Source organism: Acomys russatus, chromosome 5 (assembly GCF_903995435.1).
Source record: "Acomys russatus chromosome 5, mAcoRus1.1, whole genome shotgun sequence".
Classification (NCBI taxonomy): Eukaryota; Metazoa; Chordata; class Mammalia; order Rodentia; family Muridae; genus Acomys; species Acomys russatus.
This window is the reverse complement of record NC_067141.1, coordinates 38,603,610-38,629,294: the sequence shown is the minus strand read 5'-3', so window position 1 is coordinate 38,629,294 and position 25,685 is coordinate 38,603,610. Positions and strand designations below refer to the sequence as shown.

General features: G+C 43.6%; 1 protein-coding gene across 1 annotated transcript in view; it reads left to right on the top strand.

Moving 5' to 3' along the window:
* Ostf1 (osteoclast stimulating factor 1) overlaps window positions 1-11,587 on the top strand; it is a 53,250-nt gene extending 41,663 nt beyond the window's left edge. The window contains exons 6-10 of the mRNA XM_051146219.1: window positions 2,421-2,528; window positions 3,202-3,251; window positions 5,872-5,950; window positions 7,987-8,085; window positions 10,991-11,587. Coding sequence (XP_051002176.1) covers window positions 2,421-2,528; window positions 3,202-3,251; window positions 5,872-5,950; window positions 7,987-8,085; window positions 10,991-11,049 — 395 coding nt within the window. The 3' untranslated portion in view covers window positions 11,050-11,587. The remainder of the gene's footprint in view (window positions 1-2,420; window positions 2,529-3,201; window positions 3,252-5,871; window positions 5,951-7,986; window positions 8,086-10,990) is intronic.
* The last annotated feature ends 14,098 nt before the right edge of the window (window positions 11,588-25,685 follow it).

Below are 25,685 nucleotides of genomic sequence, written 5' to 3'. Positions count from 1 at the left end.
CTATACGTTTCCCTTATTCTTTGAGGATCTCATTCACGCATACAAATATTTTGATCATTCCTTCACCTTCAACTCTTCCTTCCCTATAATACGACCCCCCCATCCCAACTGCATGTTCTTTTTAATTTTAAAAAAAATATGCAACCCCTGAGTCCAGTTATTGTACACATGGCTATGGGGCCATCCACTGGGGCATGGGCACTAACCAGTGGTCCCACCTCCAGGAGAAATTACTTTCCTGTCTCCATCAGCTGTCAGCTTTAAGTAGCTTCTCAGCTCACGAACCCCTCTCCCATTCCAATAGGAATTCTGAGTGGTTTGCTCTTGTGCATATAGTCACAGCTACTATGAGTCGACAGGGGCAGCAGCCTTGTCATGTCAGGAAGACAGGGCTTTGCACTACTCTCCTCCATTCTCTGTCTCTCCCATTCTTTTTTCTTATTCTGCAGTGTTTGCTGAACCATGGAGGAGAGGAGGTGATACAGATATCCTGTCTAGGGCTGAGCACTCAACACTCACTTTCTCTCAGCACTTTGACTGGCTGAGCCTCTGCATTAACTGCTGTCCACTGCCAAAAAGGAAGCTTCTCTGGCCAGGGTTGAGAGCGGCACTCATCTATGTGTATGAGCGTACATTTTTAGAAGGCAGTTAGGCAACATGACCATTTAAACAAAACAAAAGTTGTAGGTTACCTTCTATGGCCTGTGAAATCTCCACTCAGGGGCATTGACACAGTTTACAAGTACTAGGCATGGAATTCCTCCTTTTTAACAGATCTCAAATAGAATCAAAGAAATTGGTTGTCCCCGTAGCAGACTTGCCACTATTGCACTGTTAGGCACATCTTGCCTGGCAACTTGGTATTCTAGCAAAATGCCTAGGTTTTAATGGCATGGTTTGCTAAGTTTTGACAAGTATATATATGCCCAGAACACCAACATCCAGATAAAGATCTAGAACATTTCTGTTGTCTCAGAATGTTCTTAAATCACTGCCTTCTCTAGAAACAGTCTTTGTGCTGGCTTTTCTCACCCTAGAAGAGTAAGAGTGATTTTTAATTTTAATTTAAAAATTTTTTGTTTTTGTTTTTGTTTTTTGGGACAGGGTTTCTTTGTGTAGCCTTGGCCATCCTCGACTCTCTCTGTAGACCAGGCTGGCCTTGAACTCACAGTAAACCGCCTGCCTCTTCCTCCCTCCTAAGTGCTGGGATTAAAGGCATGCACCACCATGCTCGGCGATTTTTAATTTTAAAATACCAGGTAACACTTTTTTTGAGCACTTAAGAAAGGTCATGATCTGAAAACTCAGTCAGACAGAGGCAGATAGGCCTAACAGATCATTAAAATCCAATGTCCTGAGTCCCGGAGAGCAGGAGGGTGGCTGTGTTCTGGGACATAGCACTTAGGAGAGTGTTGATGTTGGAGGAGGCTCTGACCCAACAAGGATGGGAGTTGTCTTGACTTTCTTCCTGTGGGTGACACTTACTCACCACATGTGGTAAAATGTGGGGACATTTTGACTGTCATAAGTGTAGGCATGGTACTGGCATTCTTCCGGTAGAGGCCCAGGCTGTTGCTAAACATCTTACAGAGCCGAAGGCAAGCCCCTTAACATAGACTGTCTCTAACCCCAAACACCCATGGCGATTTTCTTATGAAACCCTTCTTTGAACAATGGGAAGCTGCAGCCTTGGCGAGGTATTTCATTCTGTTCCGTAGCTGCATGTGCAAGGGGAAAGGATGGGCGTAAACTAACTAAAATGACGTAGAAAAGGCTTCTTTGAGCCACGTGGTGGCTGGTACCTGGGAGGCAGAGGCAGAGGCAAGCAGATCTCTGAGTTCTGAGTTGGAGGCCAGCCTGGTCTACAGAGTGAGTTTCAGGATAGCTAAAGCTACATAGAGAAACCCTGTCTTGAAAAACCAAACCAACCAACCAAATAACTACCCAAAGCAAAAACACTAAATAGACAAACAAACAAAAAACGTTCTTTGTAAATGAGATACTTATGATTTTAGCCTGAAATTTTTAAATTAATAATTAGACTTTAGCATAGAGCAGTAACTTTGAGTAGCTTAAAGCACTACATTTTTCCCTTCCAAAACTTGAAAATGTCTTTAAATATGAATAGAGAGAGTTTCTGTTTGTGGTTAGGTTTTGTGTTACTCCACACCTTTTAGGATAAAATACCTTTAGACCTATTTTGGCAACTCCTCCCATTAAAGATGGATGCTACTACTGTTCGTCAATAACCCAGAGTGCAAATGCACCATAAAAAGCACATTAGCGGGCAGATCTTGTTTTAAGATTTGCTGATTGACCCATCACAAGGAGCTTACAAAGGATGAAACTGATTTGAAAGCAAAACAAAGAGTAAAAGCCTTTTCTTTGCGTTTTTTTTTCTAAGTGTAAAATTCTTTCAGGCAACTTGAGCTGGCTGAGGGAGTGCTTGGACAACCGGGTGGGTGTGAACGGCCTGGACAAAGCTGGAAGCACAGCCCTGTACTGGGCCTGCCACGGGGGCCACAAAGGTAATCACACATTTCTGTGTTGCTGAAAACCTCCTTCACCAGAGGGAGCCTGCCCTTTTTAAGTGATAAAAGCAGTGCTGGCAAACCTTCAGGACACCAGCCAAAGGCTGTATTTCTGGAAACTACAGAGAGCAGTGAGGGTGGGTTATGGGTGCTGAGCCCCACTGGGCAGACCTCTTGAAAGGCTAAGGACTTCCCTTCCTCTCTCAGGCTTCAGAAGGTACCAGAAAACGCCAGTAACAGAACAGGATAACCTGTGTCACCTGCCACAGAGGAAGGGCAGGGTTGGCACCTGTAGCTTTTCCCAGCTATACTTTTGGACCCATGTTTTAAGTGTAATGCAAAATTCTAAAGTACCATACTGACTTAAGTTTGTAATACTGTGCAGTCAGTAATAATAACAGGTTGAATTTTTCCATGTATTTTATTCTATCCCAAATCCCACTGTCCATTCTTTTTCACGAACTGAGCTGAAACTTCAGGTTTGAATTTTTTTCTTCTGTAATCTACCTTTTAGGTTTTTTTCCCCTGAATATAAAATTTGAGAAACTTGTAAGAATTTTCTAGAACATTCTCCTAACAAGTTTTGTCTTATGCCTTTATGTCTGCTTTTGCAAAGTTCACTGTTTCTGTCTTTAAAAAAAAAAAATGCCTTTTTCTGTTTGAATTGCAGACATAGTGGAGGTTCTGTTTACTCAGCCGAATGTGGAGCTGAACCAGCAGGTGAGGCCACTCACTGTGGGGAACACATCTAGCACACCCCCTCTTTCTTGTTCGCACACTACAGCTTGTGCTCATATACAATATTTTAGTTTAAATGCTACAGGCAAGCATATGGAGTTTTGTTGTTGTTACTGTTTTTGTGTTGTGGTACTGGAGTTTTAAGCCAAGTCCTCACACGTGCTGTTCCAGTACACATCAGAGAGCTGCTGCATCCTCAATCCTTGAGCACACAGTTGTGTGGTGCTACAACACAGGGTAGAGAGAGTCAGCTCACCAAGGGGAGAGCTTTATTTCAGCCCCAGTGAGGGAGGTGGTGTCCCACGATCAGTTGGCCCCATTTGCTCTTGGGCTGGTACCAAGGTGAGCAAGCACTGCATCTTCAGTGAACAGAATTCCACTACCCTTTTTGAGTTTTCACCTCAGCCATGAAGGTTTTTCACTTGCCCATCTTCCCAAAGTCCTATCAAGTCCCTCTGGATAGCAGCATGCCAGGGACCAAACTACAACCAGGACTCTTCTGCTAAATGTTCAGCTCTCTTCCAGACTCCCAAAACATGAGCCTTAGGAGGCAAACTCCCACCGTTATCTAACCCTGGCAGTTTGCAGTCCTGTTTGTGATCTGTCTTTTTCTCATTAAGAGTCTTTGTCTTTAGTGTCCTGAAAATTCACAAGGGTTTTAGCCTGAGAAATTATCTTTTACTGTTTCTAACCATTTTCTTTGCTCTTTTGATTCCACAGATTGAACCTCAGATTTTCTTTTTATCAGAGATTTCTTTACCTTTATCTTTTTAAAAAAATGATTCTCCTTTTCAAAGTTTGTTAGGTATATGGTTTTTGCCTGCAGGCATCACATGTGTGTAGTACCCGTGGAGGCCAGAAGAGGGCATCAGATCCCCCAGGGACTTGAGTTGCAGACAGTTGTGAGCCTCCATGTGGTTACTGGGAACTGAACCTCAGTCCCTTGGAAGAGCAGCCAGTGAGTGCTCTTTATCTCGGAGCCATTTCTTCAGCCCCCACTTTTTTTTTCTGATATATTTTTTGATTCCCTAGAGTTCTGTATTCATTTTCTATTGTTATGTATCAGATCATCCCTGGTTTAGCAATGTTTGTTCGGTGGAGTGTATTTCTGTGCATGACATCACAAGATTCTTGACTCAGGATCTCACACTGAAAAGTGCAGCTTTAGTTGGAAACTCTTTCCTGGGAAGCTTGAGGTCCCCTTCTAAGCTCACTACAGTTGCTGAGATTTGAGCTTTTTGGATGCCCTTAACTTTTAGAGTCCCCTCCTTTCCATCATAGTTCACAAAATGGTTGTTTGCATTCCTCCTCATGGCTAGTAGGAGCTGTTGTTTGCTCTGTCATTTAACTTTCATTTTTAAAAGCCTTCCTGATCAATGTGGCCTACCCAATATAATCTCTCTTTTGATGAACCCAATAACTATTGTCTACAAAATGATAGGCTTTATATTTTTAAATACATGGTCTGACTATGTATCCCAGGCTGCTTTAAACTTGCTGTGTAGTCCAGGCTAGACTTGAACTCACAGAGATCCACCTATCTCTGTCTCCTGGGTGCTAGGTTTGAAGCTGTGTGTACTACCATGCCCCGTCCAAGAGGACTGATAGCCACTATATTCTTCACACACACTTGAGGATGTGAGGCTTATACGTGGGGTCGTCAGAGGGTCAAGGAGAACAGCTATTTTAGGGGTCGCCTGAGAATTTTGTTGACCACAAGCTCTTATTTCACTCTTATTTTTAATAACATCCTTTTCTTGTTTGATTATCTAATACCACCTTATATAGCTGTTCTCTCCTGTTTACTTTTCCTCCCTAGGGGCTCTTTATTTTGTTTAAGTTGGCCTCTCGAACACTTAAGCTGTTTTTAGATACCCAGTATCTTGGCTCATCCATTTATCTGTGTGATTAGAAGCTACGTGAACTTGGTGGTGGTGGGGGGGTGGGATCCTCCTTGGTGGGCTTCCATAGGGTGAGGGGTGAGGCCCCTCCTGTATTGGTGAGCATGCTAACATAAATACCACTCCTACCCCCGGATGTGCAGCTGCAGTGCAGCCGTGATCTACACTCCCCTGCCTGAAGGCGCCCCTTCACTGTACTCACCGAGCAGTGAGCTGGGTACAAGTAGCTGACAGAAGGATCTTACTGTTCACTGTACAGGTTTTTATCTGGCTGGTTCTTGTCTCCTTCTTGTACTGTTGTGCATGAGCTTAGGAGCTCTGGTAATTTCTCAGCAGTAATTCTAGTGCCAGTAACCTGTCCTAGGGTTCTGTTTGGCACTCCTGTTTTTACCCCATGCCTCATTCTTGCCCCCGGCTGGTAGAAGTAAGTTCCTGACTGTTGCTGGGTTTCTGTGCATTTCCTGCTGGAGTCTCTCTCTGAAGGAGGCTGTGCCTCAGCCTGCCTCTGCCATGTTAGCTTTGCTCCTCCATCCCTCCCAGAGAGAGTAGCTCCTCTTGTTGCTTGACTCCCTCTTTCCTTTGACATTCCATATGGTTCTGTAGCTTTTCTCCTCATTTAGATTTATATGGACTAAACTTTTATCACTACCTTCACCCCGTCCACTATGTATTTTTATAACCCCCCCCTTTTTTCACCACAGAACAAGCTGGGGGACACGGCTCTGCATGCGGCTGCCTGGAAGGGTTATTCAGACATTGTCCAGTTGCTACTGGATAAAGGTAAAGTTTTAAATTGAATTTTCCTGGTCTTTACTTGCCTTAAAAAACTAGCTTCTAATAAAGCAGGCCATTTGAAACAGCAGGTAGACCAGGTCTCCTGTTAAAACTGTAGTTTTAACCTCTACTCTGTGCATAGCATGGCATCATTACAACTGAGATGAAATAATTGGGGGTATGTTTATGGTACTTTTAACTGTGAATTAAGATCTTGAGAAACTTAAAAGGCACATACAAATGTATTGCTCTTAGAAAGAACTTACTGTGCCTGTGTGTTTGACTGTAGGGCTTTAGGAGACAGGTGTTTTAGAGCCTCATGGCCTGAGAGTCGGGGTAAAGTTGGTGAGACTTCTGCTTGCTTGGGAGTCTTGATAAACAAGGAGAAAGGCTGTAGCTGCTCTGTCTAAGCTGAACCAGAGCTGAGGTGTGAAAGATGTGTACTTTGATCTCAGCTCTTGCTTCTGTGTGATTCACTGTAAACAGCTAAACTGGGGACTGCTCATCCATTTGTCTGCTTGGTCCATAAATATTAAACGCTCTTGCAGAGGGCTGGCCAGGTATATTGCTCAGAAGCGTGGCACAGAGGGCAATACTACGGAAACTTTCTCCAAGCCACAAGTTATAGACTCTATCTTTAGGAGTTCTTTGGGGCCGCATTGTGGAATTTATGAGCAAGAATGGTTTTGGTTTAAGTGTGACAATGATGCAAAGCCCTGGTCTAAAAGATTACTTACCATGAGGACTGTGGTTGGGTTTTCTAAAGTACATGTTAAAGGCTGTGCTGTCTAATGTGACAGCCACAAGTTGTGTGCTGCTGAGCCACACTTAATGTTTTGTTTTCAAAGTGATTGCAAGCACCCTTAGTACTGCCTAAACTGTAGAAGCACTGTGATAGGGCCCTCATGACAGACAGCTTAACAGTAGTCCTCAGTACCCCACTTCTAGAGAACCCTTTAAGTAAACCTGTCAACAAGTTATTCTGGGATGCTTCTCTTTACACTGTTAGTGATGATGAAAATCAGAAAGAACTGATTGCTGTCAGTAAAGCTGTGATGAAATGTTTTGAGACATCCATGAAATGGAATACCTATAAATATTGAGGTACATTGAGTTTTGTGCGTACTCCAAGAAAAGTACACCACCATTTAAATACAGTTAAGTTAAAAAAATGAAATCATAAGGCTGGTGAGATGGCTGAGCAGGTAAAGGTGCCTGCCGCCAGCCTAAGGACTTGAGTTCAGTTCCTGAGACCCACGTGATTCAAAGAGAACACCAGCTCTGACCTTACATGTGCAGCATGATACAGATGCCTACACACACATACAAATAAATACAGAGCAGCATTGGGAGTTTGACTGTGTGCACCTGCTTGTATGTGTGCAGATCATTGGCAACATAAAAGAGAGACAGTTCAGGGCAGCTCTAAGAGTGGCTGTCTTTGAAGAGCTTAGTTCAGGGCAGTAAACCAGCACTTTTGAACACACCTCTGTAGTTTTTTGTTCTTCACCAAATGTGTTGATGGATTCTGATATAATTTTTAGCATAAAGACAAGGAAAAAATGAGTGGAAGAGGGCTTACAGGGACAATGAATTGGGGAACAATGAATTGCCTATGAGTTTTATTATTTTGCCATATGCTTATGAGTGAGTGTATAGATATAAACTATTGGTCCTCTGATGTTAAACCCATGGTCTTTGCTAAAGGCCCTCATGAGCTGAGGGGAAGGCGAAGGGTGTGAGGTATTGAAGCCCCACAGCCTCCTGCCAGCATCCACGTATCCATTGGGGTTCTGGCTGTGGCTTTGTTTCAGGATTTCCCCAGGGCCAGGTAATGGGCTCACTGAAAAGTCCCTGTACAGTCCCTTGGCACCTGGAAGGGAAGAGCAGCAGGCTCTCTGATGAAACATGCCAGCCACATTAATTCTGGGCCAGAATTGTTCTCCTGGTAGCTTTGCCAAAGTGATTAGCTTGTTACAGAGACCTGGCTGGCACGTCCCCATCTGCAGAGACACATGGTTTCCTTTTCTTGTGTTGGGCAGGTGCGAGGACAGACTTGAGAAACAATGAGAAGAAGCTGGCCTTGGACATGGCCACCAATGCTGCCTGTGCATCGCTCCTGAAAAAGAAGCAGGGAACAGGTATTTGTTTAAACCTTTCTCTTTGCTGTGCTTATGACCAAGACTTAGCAGGTTTTTATTGCAAAAGCTGAGAGCCCCCGCCCCGGTGAGTGATTCTGAATTTTGAATATATAACACTGATATAAATCAGATCTAAAGTAGAATATATTTGAAGTAAGGTAGGGTCTTTCACATTGTGGTTTCTTGTGTTCTGATAATAATGGGTGTGCTTTCTACCCTCACGTCACGGCTTCTATGAGTGGCTGAAGGAGCTGGTCATCACCATGCCATAACTGCCTTCTGATTTAGATTTAATGAAGGGAGCAATAAACTATAATTTAAATTATTCCAGGCTTTGTCAAAGATTGTGGACTCTATCCGTAGTATTGTAGATGTTTTTAAAATTTAAAAATGAGGCATACATTTTTAAAGATTAAAATATAGATGTGGGAAAAGAAATTTGAAAGGATGAAGTAAAGGCTGTACATGGTAGTTGCTTCAAAAGAAAGGGGCTGTCCTAGTTATTCTGTGTTCTATTGCCGTGAAGAGACACTGTGACCTAGGAACTCCTATAAAAGAAAGCATTTAACTGAGGGTTGGCTTACAGTTTGAGAGGGGCTAGCCCAGGATTGTCATGGTGGAGAACCTGGCACAGGTAAGAGAAATGGCTGAGAGCTCTGTGTCCTGTGGAGGCAGCAGGCGGAGAGAGAGAAAGGTAGACAGATAGACGGAGACAGACAGACAGACAGAGACTGGGCCTGACATAGGCTTTTGAAACCTCAGTGCCCACAGCCAGCAACACACCTCTTCCAACAAGGACACGCCTCCTAACCCTTTCCAAGCAGCCCGTCAACTGGGGACTAAGCGTGCAGTTATCTCAGCTGGAGGGTGGGGGCGGGAATCACATTCAAACCACCACAGGGTTTAAAACACAAGTCACATGTGCGTACTTAGAAGCTGGCTGTTATTGCTCGGCCTGATGGCTGTGGGGATGTGCCTGACACTGTCTTTCCCATTCACCTCACCTTTCTCTCTTTCCATCACTGTGCCTTTCTCCCATCCATTCATCCACATCCCCTGGCCTGTGTCAAGCCCAGAGAGGTTAAATAAGTAAATAAAGCAGACAGATTTGATGAAAGGCACAAGGAAAGAGAGGGAGGGAGGGAAGAAAGGAGGGAGGGAGGGAAGAAAGGAGGGAGGAAAGGAAGGAGGGAAGGATGAGTGTCTGTGTGGTATCATGCACTTGCGGAGACCAGAGAACAACTTTCAGGAGTTGGTTCTCTCCTCCCACTGTGGGGAAGCAGCATTGTAACAGAAGGCTCACCTCTGCAAGTGCTTTGCAGCTGTATGTTGCAAGCCCTGGTGGTGCTTTAGTATCTGCAGTACAGCTAATCCGTGTCTGTAGTCCGCGTTTCCATGATAGAGGGAACGATGTTTGCTTCTGCGTTAACCTGCTTATACTAACACTTCCATAGTTTGTTTTCTGTCTAGTGGAAAACTGGTCACATTTCCCTTTATCCCCATTAGTTTTTGAATCCTGAGGAAACTTAGCCCTCTCTCAGGTGCCATTACTCCCTAGAAGCGACGAACCTCACTCTGTGCCACAGTCCACTCCAAACAGAAGAAACAACAAAGATGCTCCTTAGGCCCCTTCTTCAGCCCAGCAGAAACAGCAAGCCTCCCAAATTATCCTCCTTGTCCATTACCCAGCCCCACCACAGCCCGCCCGTGAGCCTGCGGCCCCCTGTGTATATTCTTCACTTCAGTTCACTTACAGTGCAAACCAGCCTGGGGTTTGGTGTCTCAATTGTGGATAATTCTCATCAGAAGAGTTGGTGTTTCTTTAAAGACACTCGTTTATTGATGTAGGCTCTAGAGGGAAGGACAGAATGCTGTTAGCTTAGCTATAGCCCAGCTACAGATTTGGGGGAGCAACTGTGTAAGACAGAAACCAGAAACCATTTTTTGCTGCTGCATGGGTGGCTTTTGCTTGAGGTCGACCTCCTGGCTCTTGCTGTCCAGTTGGTCAGGAAGGAGGGCTGTGGCCTAACTTCCTTTCTCTACCACTGACTTCCTGTTGCTGGACTAGAGCCTTCAGAGAGACTGCCCTGAGGTGTAAGATTTCTTAGGCACTGAAGGCTCTGTCTGTCCTTTGAGCTTGGACCCCACCAGCAAGTTCTCTTTGATAGGATCTTTGCTTTTTAGCTTGACAGAGTGCTAGGTCCATCTTCTCATAGGCTCCACTGACCTGTCACAAGCCATAATTCCAGGGAAATCTGGGCTGTGCTAGTGAGAGACCACAATTTGGGTGCCATCCTACCCTGCATTAACGAAGCTCTAACAGCACAATTATGTTTGAGTTGCATTTTCCCTTCTCAGGAAATTTGATACTGTAAGAATTTGATGAAAACAGGTTATCTTCCTTTTGACCCCTGTTCAAGATTGCTTTAGCATTTAATGGGGGCCAGATTTTTCTTTCTTTCTTTCTTTCTTTTTAATTTTAGTCTCTTGTTCTTCTTAAACCTGCTTTTTCTGAAAGGAAGCTGAAGCATCTTTGTCTTGACTCTCTCATCAGTTATCCTTCTGTCTTCTGCCTTCAGGTAAGGCGCAGGCTGTGAGCTGACTGATGTCATGTGTGGAGTGGTTACTGGCATGCTCCATGTTGGCCACAGTGTATGTGGCTAGTTGCCTGGAATTGGACAAGTTGTCCCTCCACCAGGTGCCACACTCTGTCACATGACTCGGCAGTCTCTGCAGCTGTGACCTTCATAGGCTGAAAAGCAATGAAGGGATGGGTCTCACGAACAGCATAATCCCTTGGTCAGAGGGAAGATCATGGTTTGAATTGTCAAAAACACTGAAAGTGAAGAAAATTCTCAACGGTTTATAATTTCTTTGTTTTGTTTCCTTCCTGTCTTCTCCTTAGATGGGCTTCGGACGTTAAGTAACCCTGAGGACTACATTGATGACGAAGACTCAGACTGATTCCTCCCAGAGCGCTTTGATGCCTAAACTTCTTTTGCTTTTGCCATTCCAAAGCCTTGGTTGTTTTGCCAGAAGAGTATTGATAACTGTTCTCTTTAAAGTCTGTATGAACGTGGCACTATGGCATGTGATCTGTGACGAGTCGGCATGTACATGGGTGACTCTCACCTGTGGCTTGCCAATGAGTGACAGGATGCTATGCTGTATAAAATACATATATGTTCACCAGGGTAAAACAAAACAAAAAAGATTATTTCTATTTATCAAGCTAAAGGAATTTTAATATTTTTCTTTAAAAAATTAATTTTTTAAAAAGTTCTTTACCTCAAGGAATAGGAGGTTTTGAATGGGTTTTAATGGGGGAGGGGCAATGCTTTATTATAACAATAGACCAAAACTCTCACAGAAAAGTGTCAGCTCTTTTGACAAAAATAAACATTTAAAGAGACTTTCTTACCTGTTTTTGTGCTATTACTCATTGCTGGTAAATAAATAAAGCTTTTTCTACTCAGGTAAGAACTGACTTTACCTTATGTTTAGATTGCATTTTATATTGATCAGCCCAGAAGAATCATAATAGCTCTGTTTCATAGCTTTCCGTGTCTGCTTTGTTCAACACCATACTCAACTGCATGTCTAAGAAAAGATACAATTTTAATAATTACGAAATACTCAGAATCATATCCAAGGTAATACTTAGACTTAGAAACTCAGTAACCTCACCAGTTGGATTAAAGTGTAGGAGGTTTAAAAAAAAATCTCTCTTTCCTTATGGAAGCTGGCATAATGTTCATTGTGGTGGAGTAAGGAAACATGAACTTTTCTCTTTCAGATGACAGTTGTTTTTTCAAAGCATGTGTCCAGCTTACAAGGATTTGGATTTTTTTTTCCTGAGTCACGTGCTATAGGGAGTCTTTTGCAGTACTGATAATGACACTTTATTCGAAGTTCTAGTTTTGTGTCACTGTGTTGAAAATGGCATGGTCTCATAATGTGTCTAGATCTTTAGCCCTGGGCCAGGAAATACATTTTCAAGAATTCACTGCTCGTTTCAAAAGGCATATTGGTCAAGAGAAGAAAATGCTTGAAGAGGAAGTGGGTTAACTCAGGAAACGAAGAACGCCTGTGTAGGTGCATCTTCTGACCATATCTGGTTTTTCTCTCCATTGGTCTTTTGAGAAAGATGCCTGGAGGAGCTGGGTTGAGGTCTTTCAGATACCTCAACTAATTTAGTAGAAAAGAACCTGTGGAAGAATTGACAGGAAAGCACAAGCTATGGGGTTAATTAAGGAGCAGGCATATTGTCATCTCTAAATAGATGTGTTGTTACATTGTGTGTCTTTCTGGTTGTTTGAGATAGGATCTCAAACAACAGGCTATCCTGAGACTCACTATGTAGCCCAAGCCGTCCTCAAACCTTGCCTCTGCCTCCCAAGTGCTGGGGTGGTAAGCATGGCCACTGTGCCTGACTTGTTAGTAAATTTAATGCAGCTGTTTGTATTTCTCTGTAAGTATAAATGGAAAGATACCAATTCCTTCCAGAATTTTTCATTCTTCCCATAGAACTTGGAAGGATGTGCTTCAGCAAAAAGCCTTTTGAGATCCTGAACTATTTCATTCTTCTGTCCTTTGCAAGTAAGGCAGTGCAACAATTATTGACAGGGCAGAGACAATGAAAGGGGAGAAAGGGTCACATTTAACTCCTGAAGCATAGGCATACCAGCTGCCTAATCCCTCCCCTCCCTCACTTAGGTCAGGCTTTTCCAGACTCTCCCATCCCTTTCCCCCTTATTCCTCTTGTCTTTTCAAGACTCCACCCACCCACCTACCCCTGCCACCTTTGTTGTCTGGGTGCTTGGGGTCCCACCTTCCCCTGCCACCTTTGTTGTCTGGGTGCTTGGGGTCCCACCTTCCCCTGCCACCTTTGTTGTCTCGGTGCTTGGGGTCCCAACTTCAAGTTGCTTGATGCTAGCTGATGCATTCAACATCTTCATCGTTGTGTCTCTTGCCTTCCCCTAGCTCCTGTGTGGCAGCACCAGGCCCAGGTGGTTCAGGGCCACATTAGGTCTACCTAGCAAAGCCAATTCCCCCTCTGTGCTATATTCTGTACTCTGGCATGAATTAACTGCAGTCTGTATATAGTAGATGCTGTTTCTTTGCTCCTTCCTGAAGCTTCTTTTGGAATGATTTAGCCACGGTGAAGGTAAGAGCTGACAGGCAGGAGAAGGGCTCTGGGTGTCAAGCTCTGGAAGGCAGCCAAACACTCCCTTTTGAGCCTGGCCTACAAAATGATAGCACCCCTCAGTCCACTGCAGCCTTTTTTTGCCCAGAGAGTAACTTAAACCTTGCCCTAGGGGACTGAGAGTGAAATCAGACCCTAAACTCTCCAACTCCAAACTGAATGCAGGTAATTTTTATACAATTATGTGTGCTTTTAAGTAATATTTGTATATTTAAGGTAAAGAATAATAGAGCTTTCTTTTCTTTCTTCTTTTTCTTTACTTTTAAAATACATTGAACCTGTGAGAATCCCAAAAGTTAACCAATTATAGCTTTTAAGGCAGGAGGAAAGGGGCACAGGGAGAACTTTGGTATGGCACCAAGTTTGATGCAATTGGACAATTTAGCTGTGGTTGAAGTGTCTGCCTCGCTGATTTGAGCGTCTGTGAGTTGTTTAATGCTGTTCTCAGCAACAAAAGTCAGTTCCTAGGAACCCCACCACATTGTGCACGGAGGCTTTGGTTGTGTCCTGGAAATGGCTGGCAGTTTGCTGTAACCTGAGTTTCTGATATCACCATGAGCGCTCTGGCCATCGTATCCTTAGGAAGAACAAGCCTCCAGCCTTCTGGTGAGCTGCGCTGCTGGGCCAGCTGTACCCCAGAAGCTTCATGCAAAGGGCAGGCATGTTAGGGCTTCTTGATTTGGCTTCAGCTATTGCAGGTTCCTTTGTTGAGTGGCTATGCGTTCTAACTGCTAGCCTCAGAATTTCTTCAGTGATACTTCACTGGCTTTTTCCCCCCCTCTCAAAATATTAGTCATGTTGTTATTACCCAGAGATGAAAGGTGGAAGTAATACAGAAAATGAAATTTCATATTTTAGATAGAAGAAAATGATAATGTATTTGTTTTGAGACTGGCTAGCCTTCCAAGGGCTAGTATTGAAGATGCGCACAGACGCCATCAGCGTAAGTGACCTTGTACAGTGTACACTTCTGACTTTGGTGTGGGGAGCACTGTGCTCTTCATGCCTGGCTGTAAAATATACCATTTATATCTGATCCTCTGTTTTTCCATATGGACTGGTTTGTGGGGTTTTTTTTCTTCAAGATTTTTTTCAAGATTTTTATACTGCAAGTATGTATGTAATGGGTAATACACAGCAGAAATATATTATTTAGTCAAATTTATAAGTATCTAGTTACTAAAATGTGACGTTTTAGTGGGAATGGTCAAAGATTTGGTGGCCCCTATTTTCATGGAAAATATGGCATAGGCAAACAGTTTTCTTGAGTGCAGGGAAAACTTAAGGCCACAAATTTATGGGTTTTGTCTCCTTAGTTCTTAATAATATGTTTTTTAAAAATCTGCTCCTCCCTTACAATGACATGAAATTAAATAAAACTGCCATTAAGGGCCTTCTACTGATTTCTCTGGTAGGCACTTTCACAGACATTACATCATTAATCTTTTTTCCTGTTTTTATTGCTTTATTTTTTAAACATTTAGGTTTTTAGGTATTTTATACATGAATACTGTACTTACATCATTTCTGCCCCCACATCCTCTGTCTCCTCTTTTGCCTTTCTCCCCACCGTGCTCCCTTTTAACTACACTGATCTTTTCAGCCACTGCAGGAAAACTGCCTCATCTCTGAGAGGCTGTGCTGTGAAGGTAAGGGGCTGGCTCAAGGTTACTGTGCTTGAAGATGGACACACAGATCTGCCAGTGAGCTGAGCCCAAAGCACCTGGCAGAGGCTGCCATTCACACTGGCTCAGAAACGTCAGCAGAAACCTCAGCTCCCTTATAACTGAAGGCCTGGTGTAAGCATCTAAGAATTCAGCCGTGTCACTTCAAAGAACCCCATGAATGTTAATAAAAGACTTTGTTGTTGTTTTGTTTTGTTCTCCCCTCTTGGAAACATGTTAGCAAAACTTTTTGTTCCACACTCCTAAATAAAATATGGTTCAGTAACAGGTTTCCAAAATCAACTGTGTACCTGGCTATGGAAGTCCCACAGTTCTTTTGACCTTACTTATTTCCATGTAGCATGGAAATAGTGGTGGTTCCAGGAGGGCCAATGAGTATAGCAAGTCCAGTTGCTGCTTGTGTGGGCGTACAGGAAGCTTCTTGTCCCAAGTGCTTTCGCCGCCGTTGTTTCTTGTGGAGGTCCTCAGTCTGCAGCAAGGATTTCCCAGGATGCTTGGCCTCAGGTCTCGGCTTGCAGTTTCTGCAGACTGCAGACTTTCTGCAGAGCTGGGCAGAGGCTGGACTCCTGGATACCGCTGGGAAGGAAGGCTCGGGCAATCCAAGGGACTTCCTTAGGGAGCCACAGAGAGCCCAAGGGAAAGTGGGAGAGACACGGGATAAGCAGCAAAGACATGGCCACCTTTTGTAATGCTCCTTCGAGTGCTACAAGAAGTGCCTAAGAATGTTTAGGAGTCGGAGTCAAGTTCTTGGTATTTGTATGTGTTTCCTCTGCAGCTCATGGCTAGGTGACCTTGGCTGAGTTTCTTAAACACTCTGGTTCCCTAAGCCGAACATAGACAAAAAAAAAAGCAGTACTGACTGCCTAGAGCAGTGGTTTTCAACCTTCCTAATGCTGCCACCCTTTAGTACAGCTTCTCATATGCTGGTGCCGCCAACCATAAAATTAGTTTTATTGATACTTTATAACTGTTATTTTGCTAGTTGCGAATTGTAATATAAATACATGAGATGCAACTTTGATGAAAGGGTCATTCAATCCCCCTTCCCAGAATTGTCTCGATGCACATGTTGAGAACAACTGGCCTAGACGATTAAGGCTTATATAAAATGATACAAATGATTTTGAATAATGCTTGGCACTGTGATTGCTTAATAAATAAGTGTTTATTATAAATAGGAGAATAAAGATATTCTCATTAGAAACAAACGTGTGTATAAACGATGCATCTGTGTTTCGCTGTCACTACAGAATTGCCTCAGACACTACAGAATTGCCTCATGTGTGGCAGTGGATTTGAATGTAAAGTTACTTTTGTGAGCTACAGAGGAAAGCCTGATAACTTGAAAAGGCCTAGTTAAAAATCAAGTAACAGGAATGGTTGGGTACATTGGTAAGCCCAGCACTTGGGAGGAAGAAGTAGGAAGGTCATAAGTTCAGGGTCAGATGACATAGCTCAAAACCAGCCTGGGGTACACAAGACCTTCTGTCTCTATAATAACTCAGAGGGCAACTGGGGAGAATATTGTGCCACTTAGAGCTTTATATTGTCACTGAGGAGCAGTTTGATGGGGTTCATAGGTTCTGTGTCCAGTGCTAAGCATATCCTGATTTCAAGTCAGAAAGGCATTTGGATTCCTATCATTTATATCATTTCAAAATTAAAGCAATTCAAACGATTCGGCTTTATAACTCCTTGTTTGCCCTCAACACTGAGAACTGAGTACCATAATGTCAGTGAGAGAAAGATGTAATTTTCAACACTTGAAATTAAGTTTCATCAATCACTGATTTGCAACAAGAATATGAAAAGAACTTCCCTTCCCCATTCCATGGACTCCTTGATACCAGGAGATGCCTTAAGTCACAGAAGAGTCCAGGGTGTGGAAATAGCAACTGCATGGACACGGGTGGGTTTGAAGGATCCACCAGTGCCTTTTACTCAGAGGAGTCAGTCATGACAGTCTCATATGACACTGTGATACCAGGGCTCAGGGCCTGCAGTCCTCACCCCATCATTTCTCTATCGGTGACACTGATTAACTCTTCTCCATCTTCTCAATAACCACATGAGGATCAGGCAATGTCATCTAGTGTGAGTTCAAGGTGTCATTGCTATATCCATTTTTTTTCCCCAAGTTTAAGAACTTGCCCTCAAGTCCTGAGTTTTGAGAGCTCTGGATTATAGTATAACCTACTGCAGATGGCACACTAACTCTCTTGCCTGTGGGTCAACTGCTGCTGCACTTGGTCTTGGAACTGGGGTCCAAATGGTAGGTCTGTGGGTGGACAGTGATCAGAAGCCTTCAACTTAGACCCAAGCTAAGTGAATGTGGCCTGGGGTGAGTGGATCTGACTGGCTAGATCTGTAGACGTGCAGAGGGCAGGAAGCATTGCTCTTTTGTGAGTCACATGATTTTCACATGTCATTGAAGTCCTGACCACCACTCAGGGAATACTTTTCTTTAAAGTCAGAAATTGTTATCACCATATTTCTCCATTTTTCGTTTATGGTTAGCAATAATTGTTTTTCTCCATAATGTGAGTTTATTGGTTACTACTATTCCTACTACAGTCTGTGACTATTAAATGTTTAAGAAAATTTAAGTAATCAGAAAATTGTTAGTTTTCCACAAATAAAAGAATTATTTTAAAATTTTGTTCTTGATAAGGCCTTAGAAGTCCAATGTCTGTACCTCTCCCTCTTGAATAGCTGGAGCTGGAGCCCCAAAGCGATTTACTGGAAGGAACATGAGAGCTGATACACAGCTAGAGGCCAGGTGCAAGGGCTGTGAGAGTTGCTGAGTGAGACAGCATTTTCCAGTTATGGGCATTTTTCCTTGAGAGTATTTCCCAGGTGTTTTTATATCCAGCCCCCACCCTTCCTTCTCCCTACCTCTTGTTCTGGGGAGCACCGTAGCTACAAGGGGAGTACCGTAGCTACAAGGGGAGTACAAAGAGCCCGATCAACTCAACATCAACACATTTTTTATTTCAAATAAATGCTGGTGTGATTAATAAGGGAAGAAACTGGGATGCTAGCCATGGTGACATTTGAGATGATGGCAGGTATTATCCACACTTCATAGCTCTCCATCACTATGGTGACCTCTGTCAGGTGACAGGAGTTGAGTGTCTCTCGTGTCCTCACTTCCTTTGTGCCTTAGTGACTGCAACAACAGGGTCACTTGATCCCCTGCAGTGTCTCTGGTAACAGAGTGGCAGCCACTCATCTGTCGGCAACTGGTGTTTTATGTTTAATTTCCTCTTCCAAGTTGAATAAGAACTGTATGAAGTTAGTGTTTTTGTAGAGTCATTGCCATGTAGGCCACAGGAGAGTCCCCAAGATGAAAGCATGGCTTGTTTTGGAAAGCATTCTTAGTAAACACTATAGCTGTTTTGTTTTCTTTTTAAGGGAGAGCCCAGTAAACTTTGTAATGTCTTTAAATAAATATGAGTGGGAGGCCAGTTTCCTTTCCTCAGTCATTGCTAAGGTGCTGTGCTTATTTTAATGACTTGCATATACTTTTGTTACAGTGTTAATAGTGATTTCAAACCTACACATAAAATGCCATGGTACTCAAATTAGTTTGTAGCTCTTTTCTGTTCCATACAATCGTGGTTTAAATTACACGATATACATCCAGTACTATTTAACTTCCTTTTACTCTAAGTTTTGTAATAAACTTTATTCTTATGAAAGTCGTAGGCACTTGAATATAATTTACTTTTTAGTTATTTTTGTTTATCATTGACAATTTGTACTTGAGTGTACTTCAGATCTCTTGATCATATCTACTCCCACCTGTAAATTCTCAGTCCCCCTGAAGTCCCCTGTATCTCCCTCCTACCTTTATGTTCTCTCCTTCCTTTTCTTTTTCTTTTTGTTTGTTTGTTTTTAATATACTGGGTGTTGCCATCTGGGATGTTGACTGATCTCAGGCAGGTTTTGTGCAGGTAATCATAGTCGTGGTTAGTTATTGAGTGCTGACAGTCATGCCATTTCCAGAAGACGGCATTTCATAGCTTTGCTCTCTATTTTCCAGCTCTTACATTATTTCCACCGCCTCACTGGAGATGTTCCTTCTTCTGTGGAAGATAGAGAGGGAGGACCATATAGAGTTATCCTCAGCTGAGCACTCCCAGTTACTCTTAGCACTTTGGCCAGTTAGGAGCCTCTGCATTGATGCTGCCTGCTACACAACAAAGCTGCTTTCACCAAAGCTGAGAGCAACACAATCTATGTGTACAAACACAAGTGTCTATTAGGCTGTTTGAACACACATTCATTCCCTGACATGCTGGCTGGTCTCATCAGCTTCTTTATGGAACCTTTACACAAACTTCAATGACCCCATAACTCTTGTATTCATCAAACCTGCAAAATGAATATCATATGGATTCCTGCTATCCCAGGACAAACTCATTTCTCCTTAATAGCACTGATCCCTTTAACATTTACAGCTGTTTAGTCCATACCGGTTATGGGTGTCTTAACATGAGTCCTAGAGTATCTAGTGCTGTGAAGAAACATCCTGACTGAAACAACTTGGAGAGGAAAGGGTCTATTTAGCTTACATTTCCACATCACATTCATCACCAGAGGAAGCCGGGACAAGAACTCAGACAACAAGAGCCTACGCAGGAGCTGATGCAGAGGCCATGCAGGAGTACTGCCTACTGGCTCGCTCAAGAGACTGCTTTCTTTTCAGTGTCATCAGCCTAGGATTGACACTACCTACAGTCCTCCCAGTCACTAAATAGAAAATGCCCTACAAGCTTGCCTACTGCCAGATCTTATTGAGGTGTTTTCTAATTCGAGGTTTCTTCCTCTCAGATGACTGTAGCTTGTGTCAAGTTGACATAAATCTAGCCATAACATTGTTCTGTTCTATGATCTGGTCTTTACTGTTATTTACTCACTGTAAATCTGGACAAGAAGGATGGTCAGGAACCATGCCACAGCTAAGCTAAGCTGCCTTGAAATTTTCTCTACCAAATAAATTAGCCATTGACTTGGAATTTAGCCTCACTAAAATTTTTTGGACACAGGCTGAATATAGTCAGATTTTTTTTCCCTGTTTCAAATCTGTTTGTTGTTTTATTTCGTTTTTTTTGAGACAGGGTTTCTCTGTGTAGCCTTGGCTGTTCTAGAACTCACTCTGTAGACCAGGCTGGCCTTGAACTCAGAGTTCCCCTTGCCTCTGCCTCTTGAGAGTGCTGGGATTAAAGACATGCACTACCATCCCCCTGACCTGATTTCAATTCTCCACACAATCCTTGTTGCTCCGTGAAACCTCGTGAACATGGGCTTTAATGGCCGCATCCCTCCATGGCAGCGTTCTGCTCTTTCAATTGCCCACTAAATCCTCCCATCAAGCTCTTCTCAATATCACAGGTGAGTCTCTAGCTTGCAATTCCTAACTGTTCCATGTTCTTCTACAAACCACTTTCGAAGCCCTAAGGTCAGATTTATCACAGCAATAACGTGTTTCATGCTATCATTAAAAAAATTTTTTTTTCATCCTCCTCCTAATTCCTCCCACAACTACCCTCTTCCACCTCTCCCCAACATTGTGTCTTCTTGTAAAAACAATTGTAGGCTAATTGGTTTTGCAGATATATACCTCTGGTTGTGGGACCATCCACTCCAATGTGGGTGACCTAACCAAGGCCACACCCTTAAAAGAAACTGACTCTTCCTTAGAAGCCAATAACTGTGGGTAGACCCTCAGTTGTGGGGTGGAGACTTGTAACTCCGTCTGTGCTAGAATGCTGACGAGCTTGATCTTGTGCAGGTAACTATAGCTGTCCTGAGTTCACAAGTACAGTGTCCTGTTGTGTCCAGAGGACACTCCCTACGCCCTTTCTAACCACTGGCTCTTACCTGCTTTAATTCTCTGATGCTGATTTATGACACAAAACTGCTGCCTCGTGTTCTTTCTGTGAGAGCCAGCGGTTGCAATAGTTCACAGAGTGTGGTGGTCACTGAGGTAAACACTGCAGGAGTGGAGCTGAGTTTTAGGCCCGAATTACCATTCCACTCGGGGAAAAGTAGAGATTAATTTGTATTCTCTCGAGTCTCTGATGCCTTTTGTGAGATGCTTCAGCAGAGACCTGGGACTCTGGGAAGTAGGGCTATGTTATAAGAAGCCTGCCAGCTTCTGCTCAGGTCTCTTGGAACCTAGTAGGCAGGGAACCCGGAGTAGCCCCATGGGGAGGAAACCAGCCTGTAGCCTAAAGCTGTCCCTCTGACAGCTAGAACCAGCACATCAAGTGTAGAAGTGAGCCTTCTCAGGTATGTATTCTTCAATTGGATGCAGATCCTTCAATTGGAGGTGGATCCTGTAACCCCTGAGACATCACCTTAGCTGATTCTTGAAGTGCCACGAACATTCAAGCAATGTATGTAATCCTGATCTGCAAAATCACCAGTGAAATAAAACTGCTATTTTAAGCCACGAACTTTTAGGGTTATTTGTTATCTTGTATGCAGTGCTACATAACTCCACTTCGCGGCTATTTAATTCTCACAATAGCCCTATGAGTGACTTATTATTATGTCATTGTGATAGTAATGAACACGACCCAAGAGGTTAATTTGCCCAAATGTCTAACTAGCCAGAGTGATGGGAACTGAGTCAAGCTCTGCCCACTGTAGCACACACCAACGTTTTGAGCTAAGCCACTAATTAACTTTACTTCGGGTTTCAGTTTACATGAAAATACAAATTGGTCATCTGAGTGTGGAAGGTCCTTAGTTTTTCAGAAGTCAGACTGCCTTTTTTTAATCTTAGGACTACAGTGTTTTATAAACAGCTGTGAGATTTTGGAGATACCCAGAAAGCTCTCTGGTCTCTATCAGAGGGTCAGATCGCCGAGTAACGCACAGAGAAGTTGTAAGTAGTAAGAAATGAAACAGAAGCCACAAGTTGCAAAACTGCGCCCAGAATGTTAAAAAAAAAAAAACAAAAAACAAGTCACACCAAACCCTGGCCTTCAGGGCTGCCTGAGCCCCAAGGACCTGCATTTGCAAGACAAACCTGTAGCACCAACTCATTTGCCTCCTGTTCAGGACAAACCCTGTCTAGCAATTGTAAAGAGCTCCTATCACTGAGATACCAGTTCTTAACTATTCCAGGGTCCCTCCTGCACACACAAATTCTGATGTCTCCGCCTAGACCTTGCCTAGCTCCTTCTTCCCTAAATACACACCGTGACAAAACTCCAAGCCCTTTAACCCCCTCCCTTAGTGACCACAGTTCTCATGAGTGGATTCGCCATGCTCCAGGAAGCCAATACACCTGACCCCTTTTTATTTATTTTTTATTTTTTATTACAACTGCCTTCTAGTGATATTAGGTGGGTGAAATTTAATAGTAGGGAAAAGAAAGGCATAAAAATGAGGCATGACAGTGAGGTGTGCCTAGTTTTAAGGGCATACTGTTTCACAGCTCATGGACCTCATTATTTTCTTCCTAGGCTTCTGTCCTAGGCTGACAGTGGCTGCCTTCCCACTCTGCGCTCACATGCCTCTGCTCTGTGAATGTGCACCCCTGTTATCCTTTCGTGCACCCACATATTCCTTTCTTTTGAAGAAAGCAGTAAACTTTATTAGGGGTCACCACAATGACCTATATTTAACTTAATCATTACTTTTAAGATTCTATTTCCAAATATTTATTGGGAGTCAGAATTTCAAAATATGATTGGCACATAGGGAAGGCACAGTTCTGCCCTCAACAAGGACTGTAGACAATTGATGCTGCTTTGAGAGGGGTGGGGGAGTATGCTGACCTGGTTTTGTGAGTGTCAAAGGATTCTATTTTATTCCATGAGGTTCTCTGGTTCTCTGTGATCATGGCTATTCCAGTGAGTGTGGACTAAACTTTGGTTAAGCCTTCGCCAGATGGAGGGGGTGAGCAGCACAGCAGGAGAATCATTAGAAAAGGTAAATGAGTGAAAAAAGAAGGATATGATGGGCCCCGGGCATTGGTGGGGAGAGGTTTGTTGTAGATATGAGAACGAATGCAGCCAAAGGCATCTGGAAGGGTCCAGCAGTTCTGATCCTTCCTAATGCTGCCACCCTTTAGTGTAGTTCTTCATGTTGTGGCCATGCCCAAATCAGAAAATTATTTTTGTTACTACTTAATAGTTGTACTTTTGCTGCTGTTATGAATCTTATTGTAAATATCTGGTGTGCAGATGGCCTTAGGTGAACTCTGTGAAAAGTTGTTTGTTCCACCTCCAAAGGAGTCATGGCCCAAAGGTTGAGAAGCACTGGTGCACACTGAACCAGGTCATCAGTCTATGAGAGGAGAATGGGGGGAGGGGCGAGAGAACAAGAGAGAAGAGAGGGAGCAAAGAGAGCTCTTGGGATCCAAGAGACTAAGAAGCACGTGGACAAAATGGCGGAATTACATAGGAGTCAGGGAAGGGAAGGGCTGGGGGGGCTTAGACTAGGGCCTGCAGGGGGAGGGGGAGGTATATCCAGCCAGGATGACCCTGTAAGGGATATTTGCCATTCTGAGAGCCTGGAAGTAGCATCTACTTTAATATGTGAAATAGGCACCTCAGTTATCCACTTGTGCTGAGTTTGAGACCAAACAGTAATTTCCTGCAAAGAAGTCAATGGGATTAACAGCAGATCTTCTTCCCACTGTGACACATGTGGGTAAGACATGTGGACATCAGGACAGCACACCTGCAGTCAATTTCTTGTCACCTCCCAGGGTATCTTTGAGTGATCTTTCCTTCCTCTACACGTGAACCATATTAAATGGAGGCGATGTTTTTTTGTAAGGCTCTGGAGATTGTGCTAATTCATATAAAATAAAGAATTTAGACAACGTCTTCAGATATTTAAAATTTAGCAATTTGTGTCCTAGCTGTTCCCATATTCTTGAGTTTGAGCTTCTTCCCCTAGTTCCTCCAGAGTTGTTCCAACATGAACCCCACGAGCTTTGGGAATGTACTGTCTCTCCAGGCCATCTGGAGAGCTCGTTATTTCTTGAGATCACAATCTGCTTTAATCTCCTGCTCCTTCTGAATCAGCATCCTGGACAGGGAGAGTCCTGACCTTTCCCCCACATCTTTCCCCCATGCATGGCCTCATTAACTCAAAATGCCACCACCAGCAATGGCCCAGGGCAGATTTCAGCAAAGGTGTTTTTCCTTTGTTGCTCTTGGCAGTGCTTCAGGGGAGCTTCCTGTCCACACTCTCCCTCTGCGTCATCTCCTGCTGCTTCCCCTGAGGTCTCCCATGGGGGAAGTTCCCCATCCCCTAACTGCTAGAAACACCTTGGCCATTTCTAGATGCACACACTGTGAGTTCAAAGCCCTAACAAGGCTTCTCCTGACCACGTGTGCCTCTTCAGCCACTGTCTCAGGTCCCTGTTTCCAGCCCATCACCACTTCTTTCCTTGAGGAAAGCTGCTAACTTCTCACCACCAGCCTGTCCATGCCACATCACAACTCAGCTGCCCTTTGACTACTGACACTGGGTCCCTGTATATACTCCATTGGACCAGTCCTGGGCCCCACTGACTCTCACCACCACTCATCAATTCTCATTTCTTTATCAGTGTAACAAGAAAATTCCTTTAAAGGACCCTGCTCCTTCTAGCCTTTGCATGTCCCCACCACCCACTCAGTGTCACACTACTCTTCCTCTGCCCTAGCAATGGCTGACATTGTTTTGCCCTTTGCAGCCATGCCTCCTATTGCCAAGGGTAATACCCACCAGCCAGCCAACCTGCTTTGAACCCTTCTTGTTTTCCTTAGTGCACGCCTAGGAATCCTTATATCCACCCAATCCTCGGAGTGCAGGTTCTCAGGACTCACCCATAGCATTATGTCTTTATCTGTCCTCCACATGTGGAGATCATCATAGTTAAAGCCACAGTTTTTTATTTTAATTTTTTAATTGAAAAATGAAATCATTCATATTACATTTCATTTGCTACCCATCCCATGCATCCTCCTGTTCCTCCCTCCCTCCCACTTTCACCCCATTCCCCTTCCCTATGACTGTGACTGAGGGAGACCTCCTCCCCCTGAATATGGTGCTAGGGTATCAAGTCCCTTCTTGGTAGTCTGCTATCCTTCCTCTGAGTGCCATCAGGCCTCCCCATCAAGGGAACCTGGCCAAATATAGGGCACCAGAGTTCATGTGAAAGTCAGTCCCCACTCTCCACTTAACTGTGGAGAATGTTCTGTCCCTTGGCTAGATCTGGGTAGGAGTTTAATGATGACTGCACATATTATCCTTGATTGGTGCCATAGATCGAGCAGAACCCCTGGGCCCAGATCTGCCCATCATAGTGTAGGTTTCTAGGACCCTCTGGATCCATCTATTTCCCTATCTCCTATATTTCTCTCACCTACAGTCCCAATAGGATGTCCTCATCTCTATCCCATTTTCCTGGTAAGTGAAGACTTTCACGTCCAGTCATAAGTGAGTATATACCATTTGATTCTCTCTGCTTCTAGGTTAGCTCACTCATTATGATCATTTCGTTCAATCCATTTGTCCACAAATTTCGGGAATTCTTCATTTTTAATAGCTGAGTAGTATTCCATCGTGTAAATATACCACAGTTTCTTAGTCCATTCTTCTACTGAGGGACACTTAGGCTGTTTCCATGTTCTGGCTATTATGAATAAGGCCACTATGAACATGGTTGAGCATATGTCCCTGTTGTATGCTGG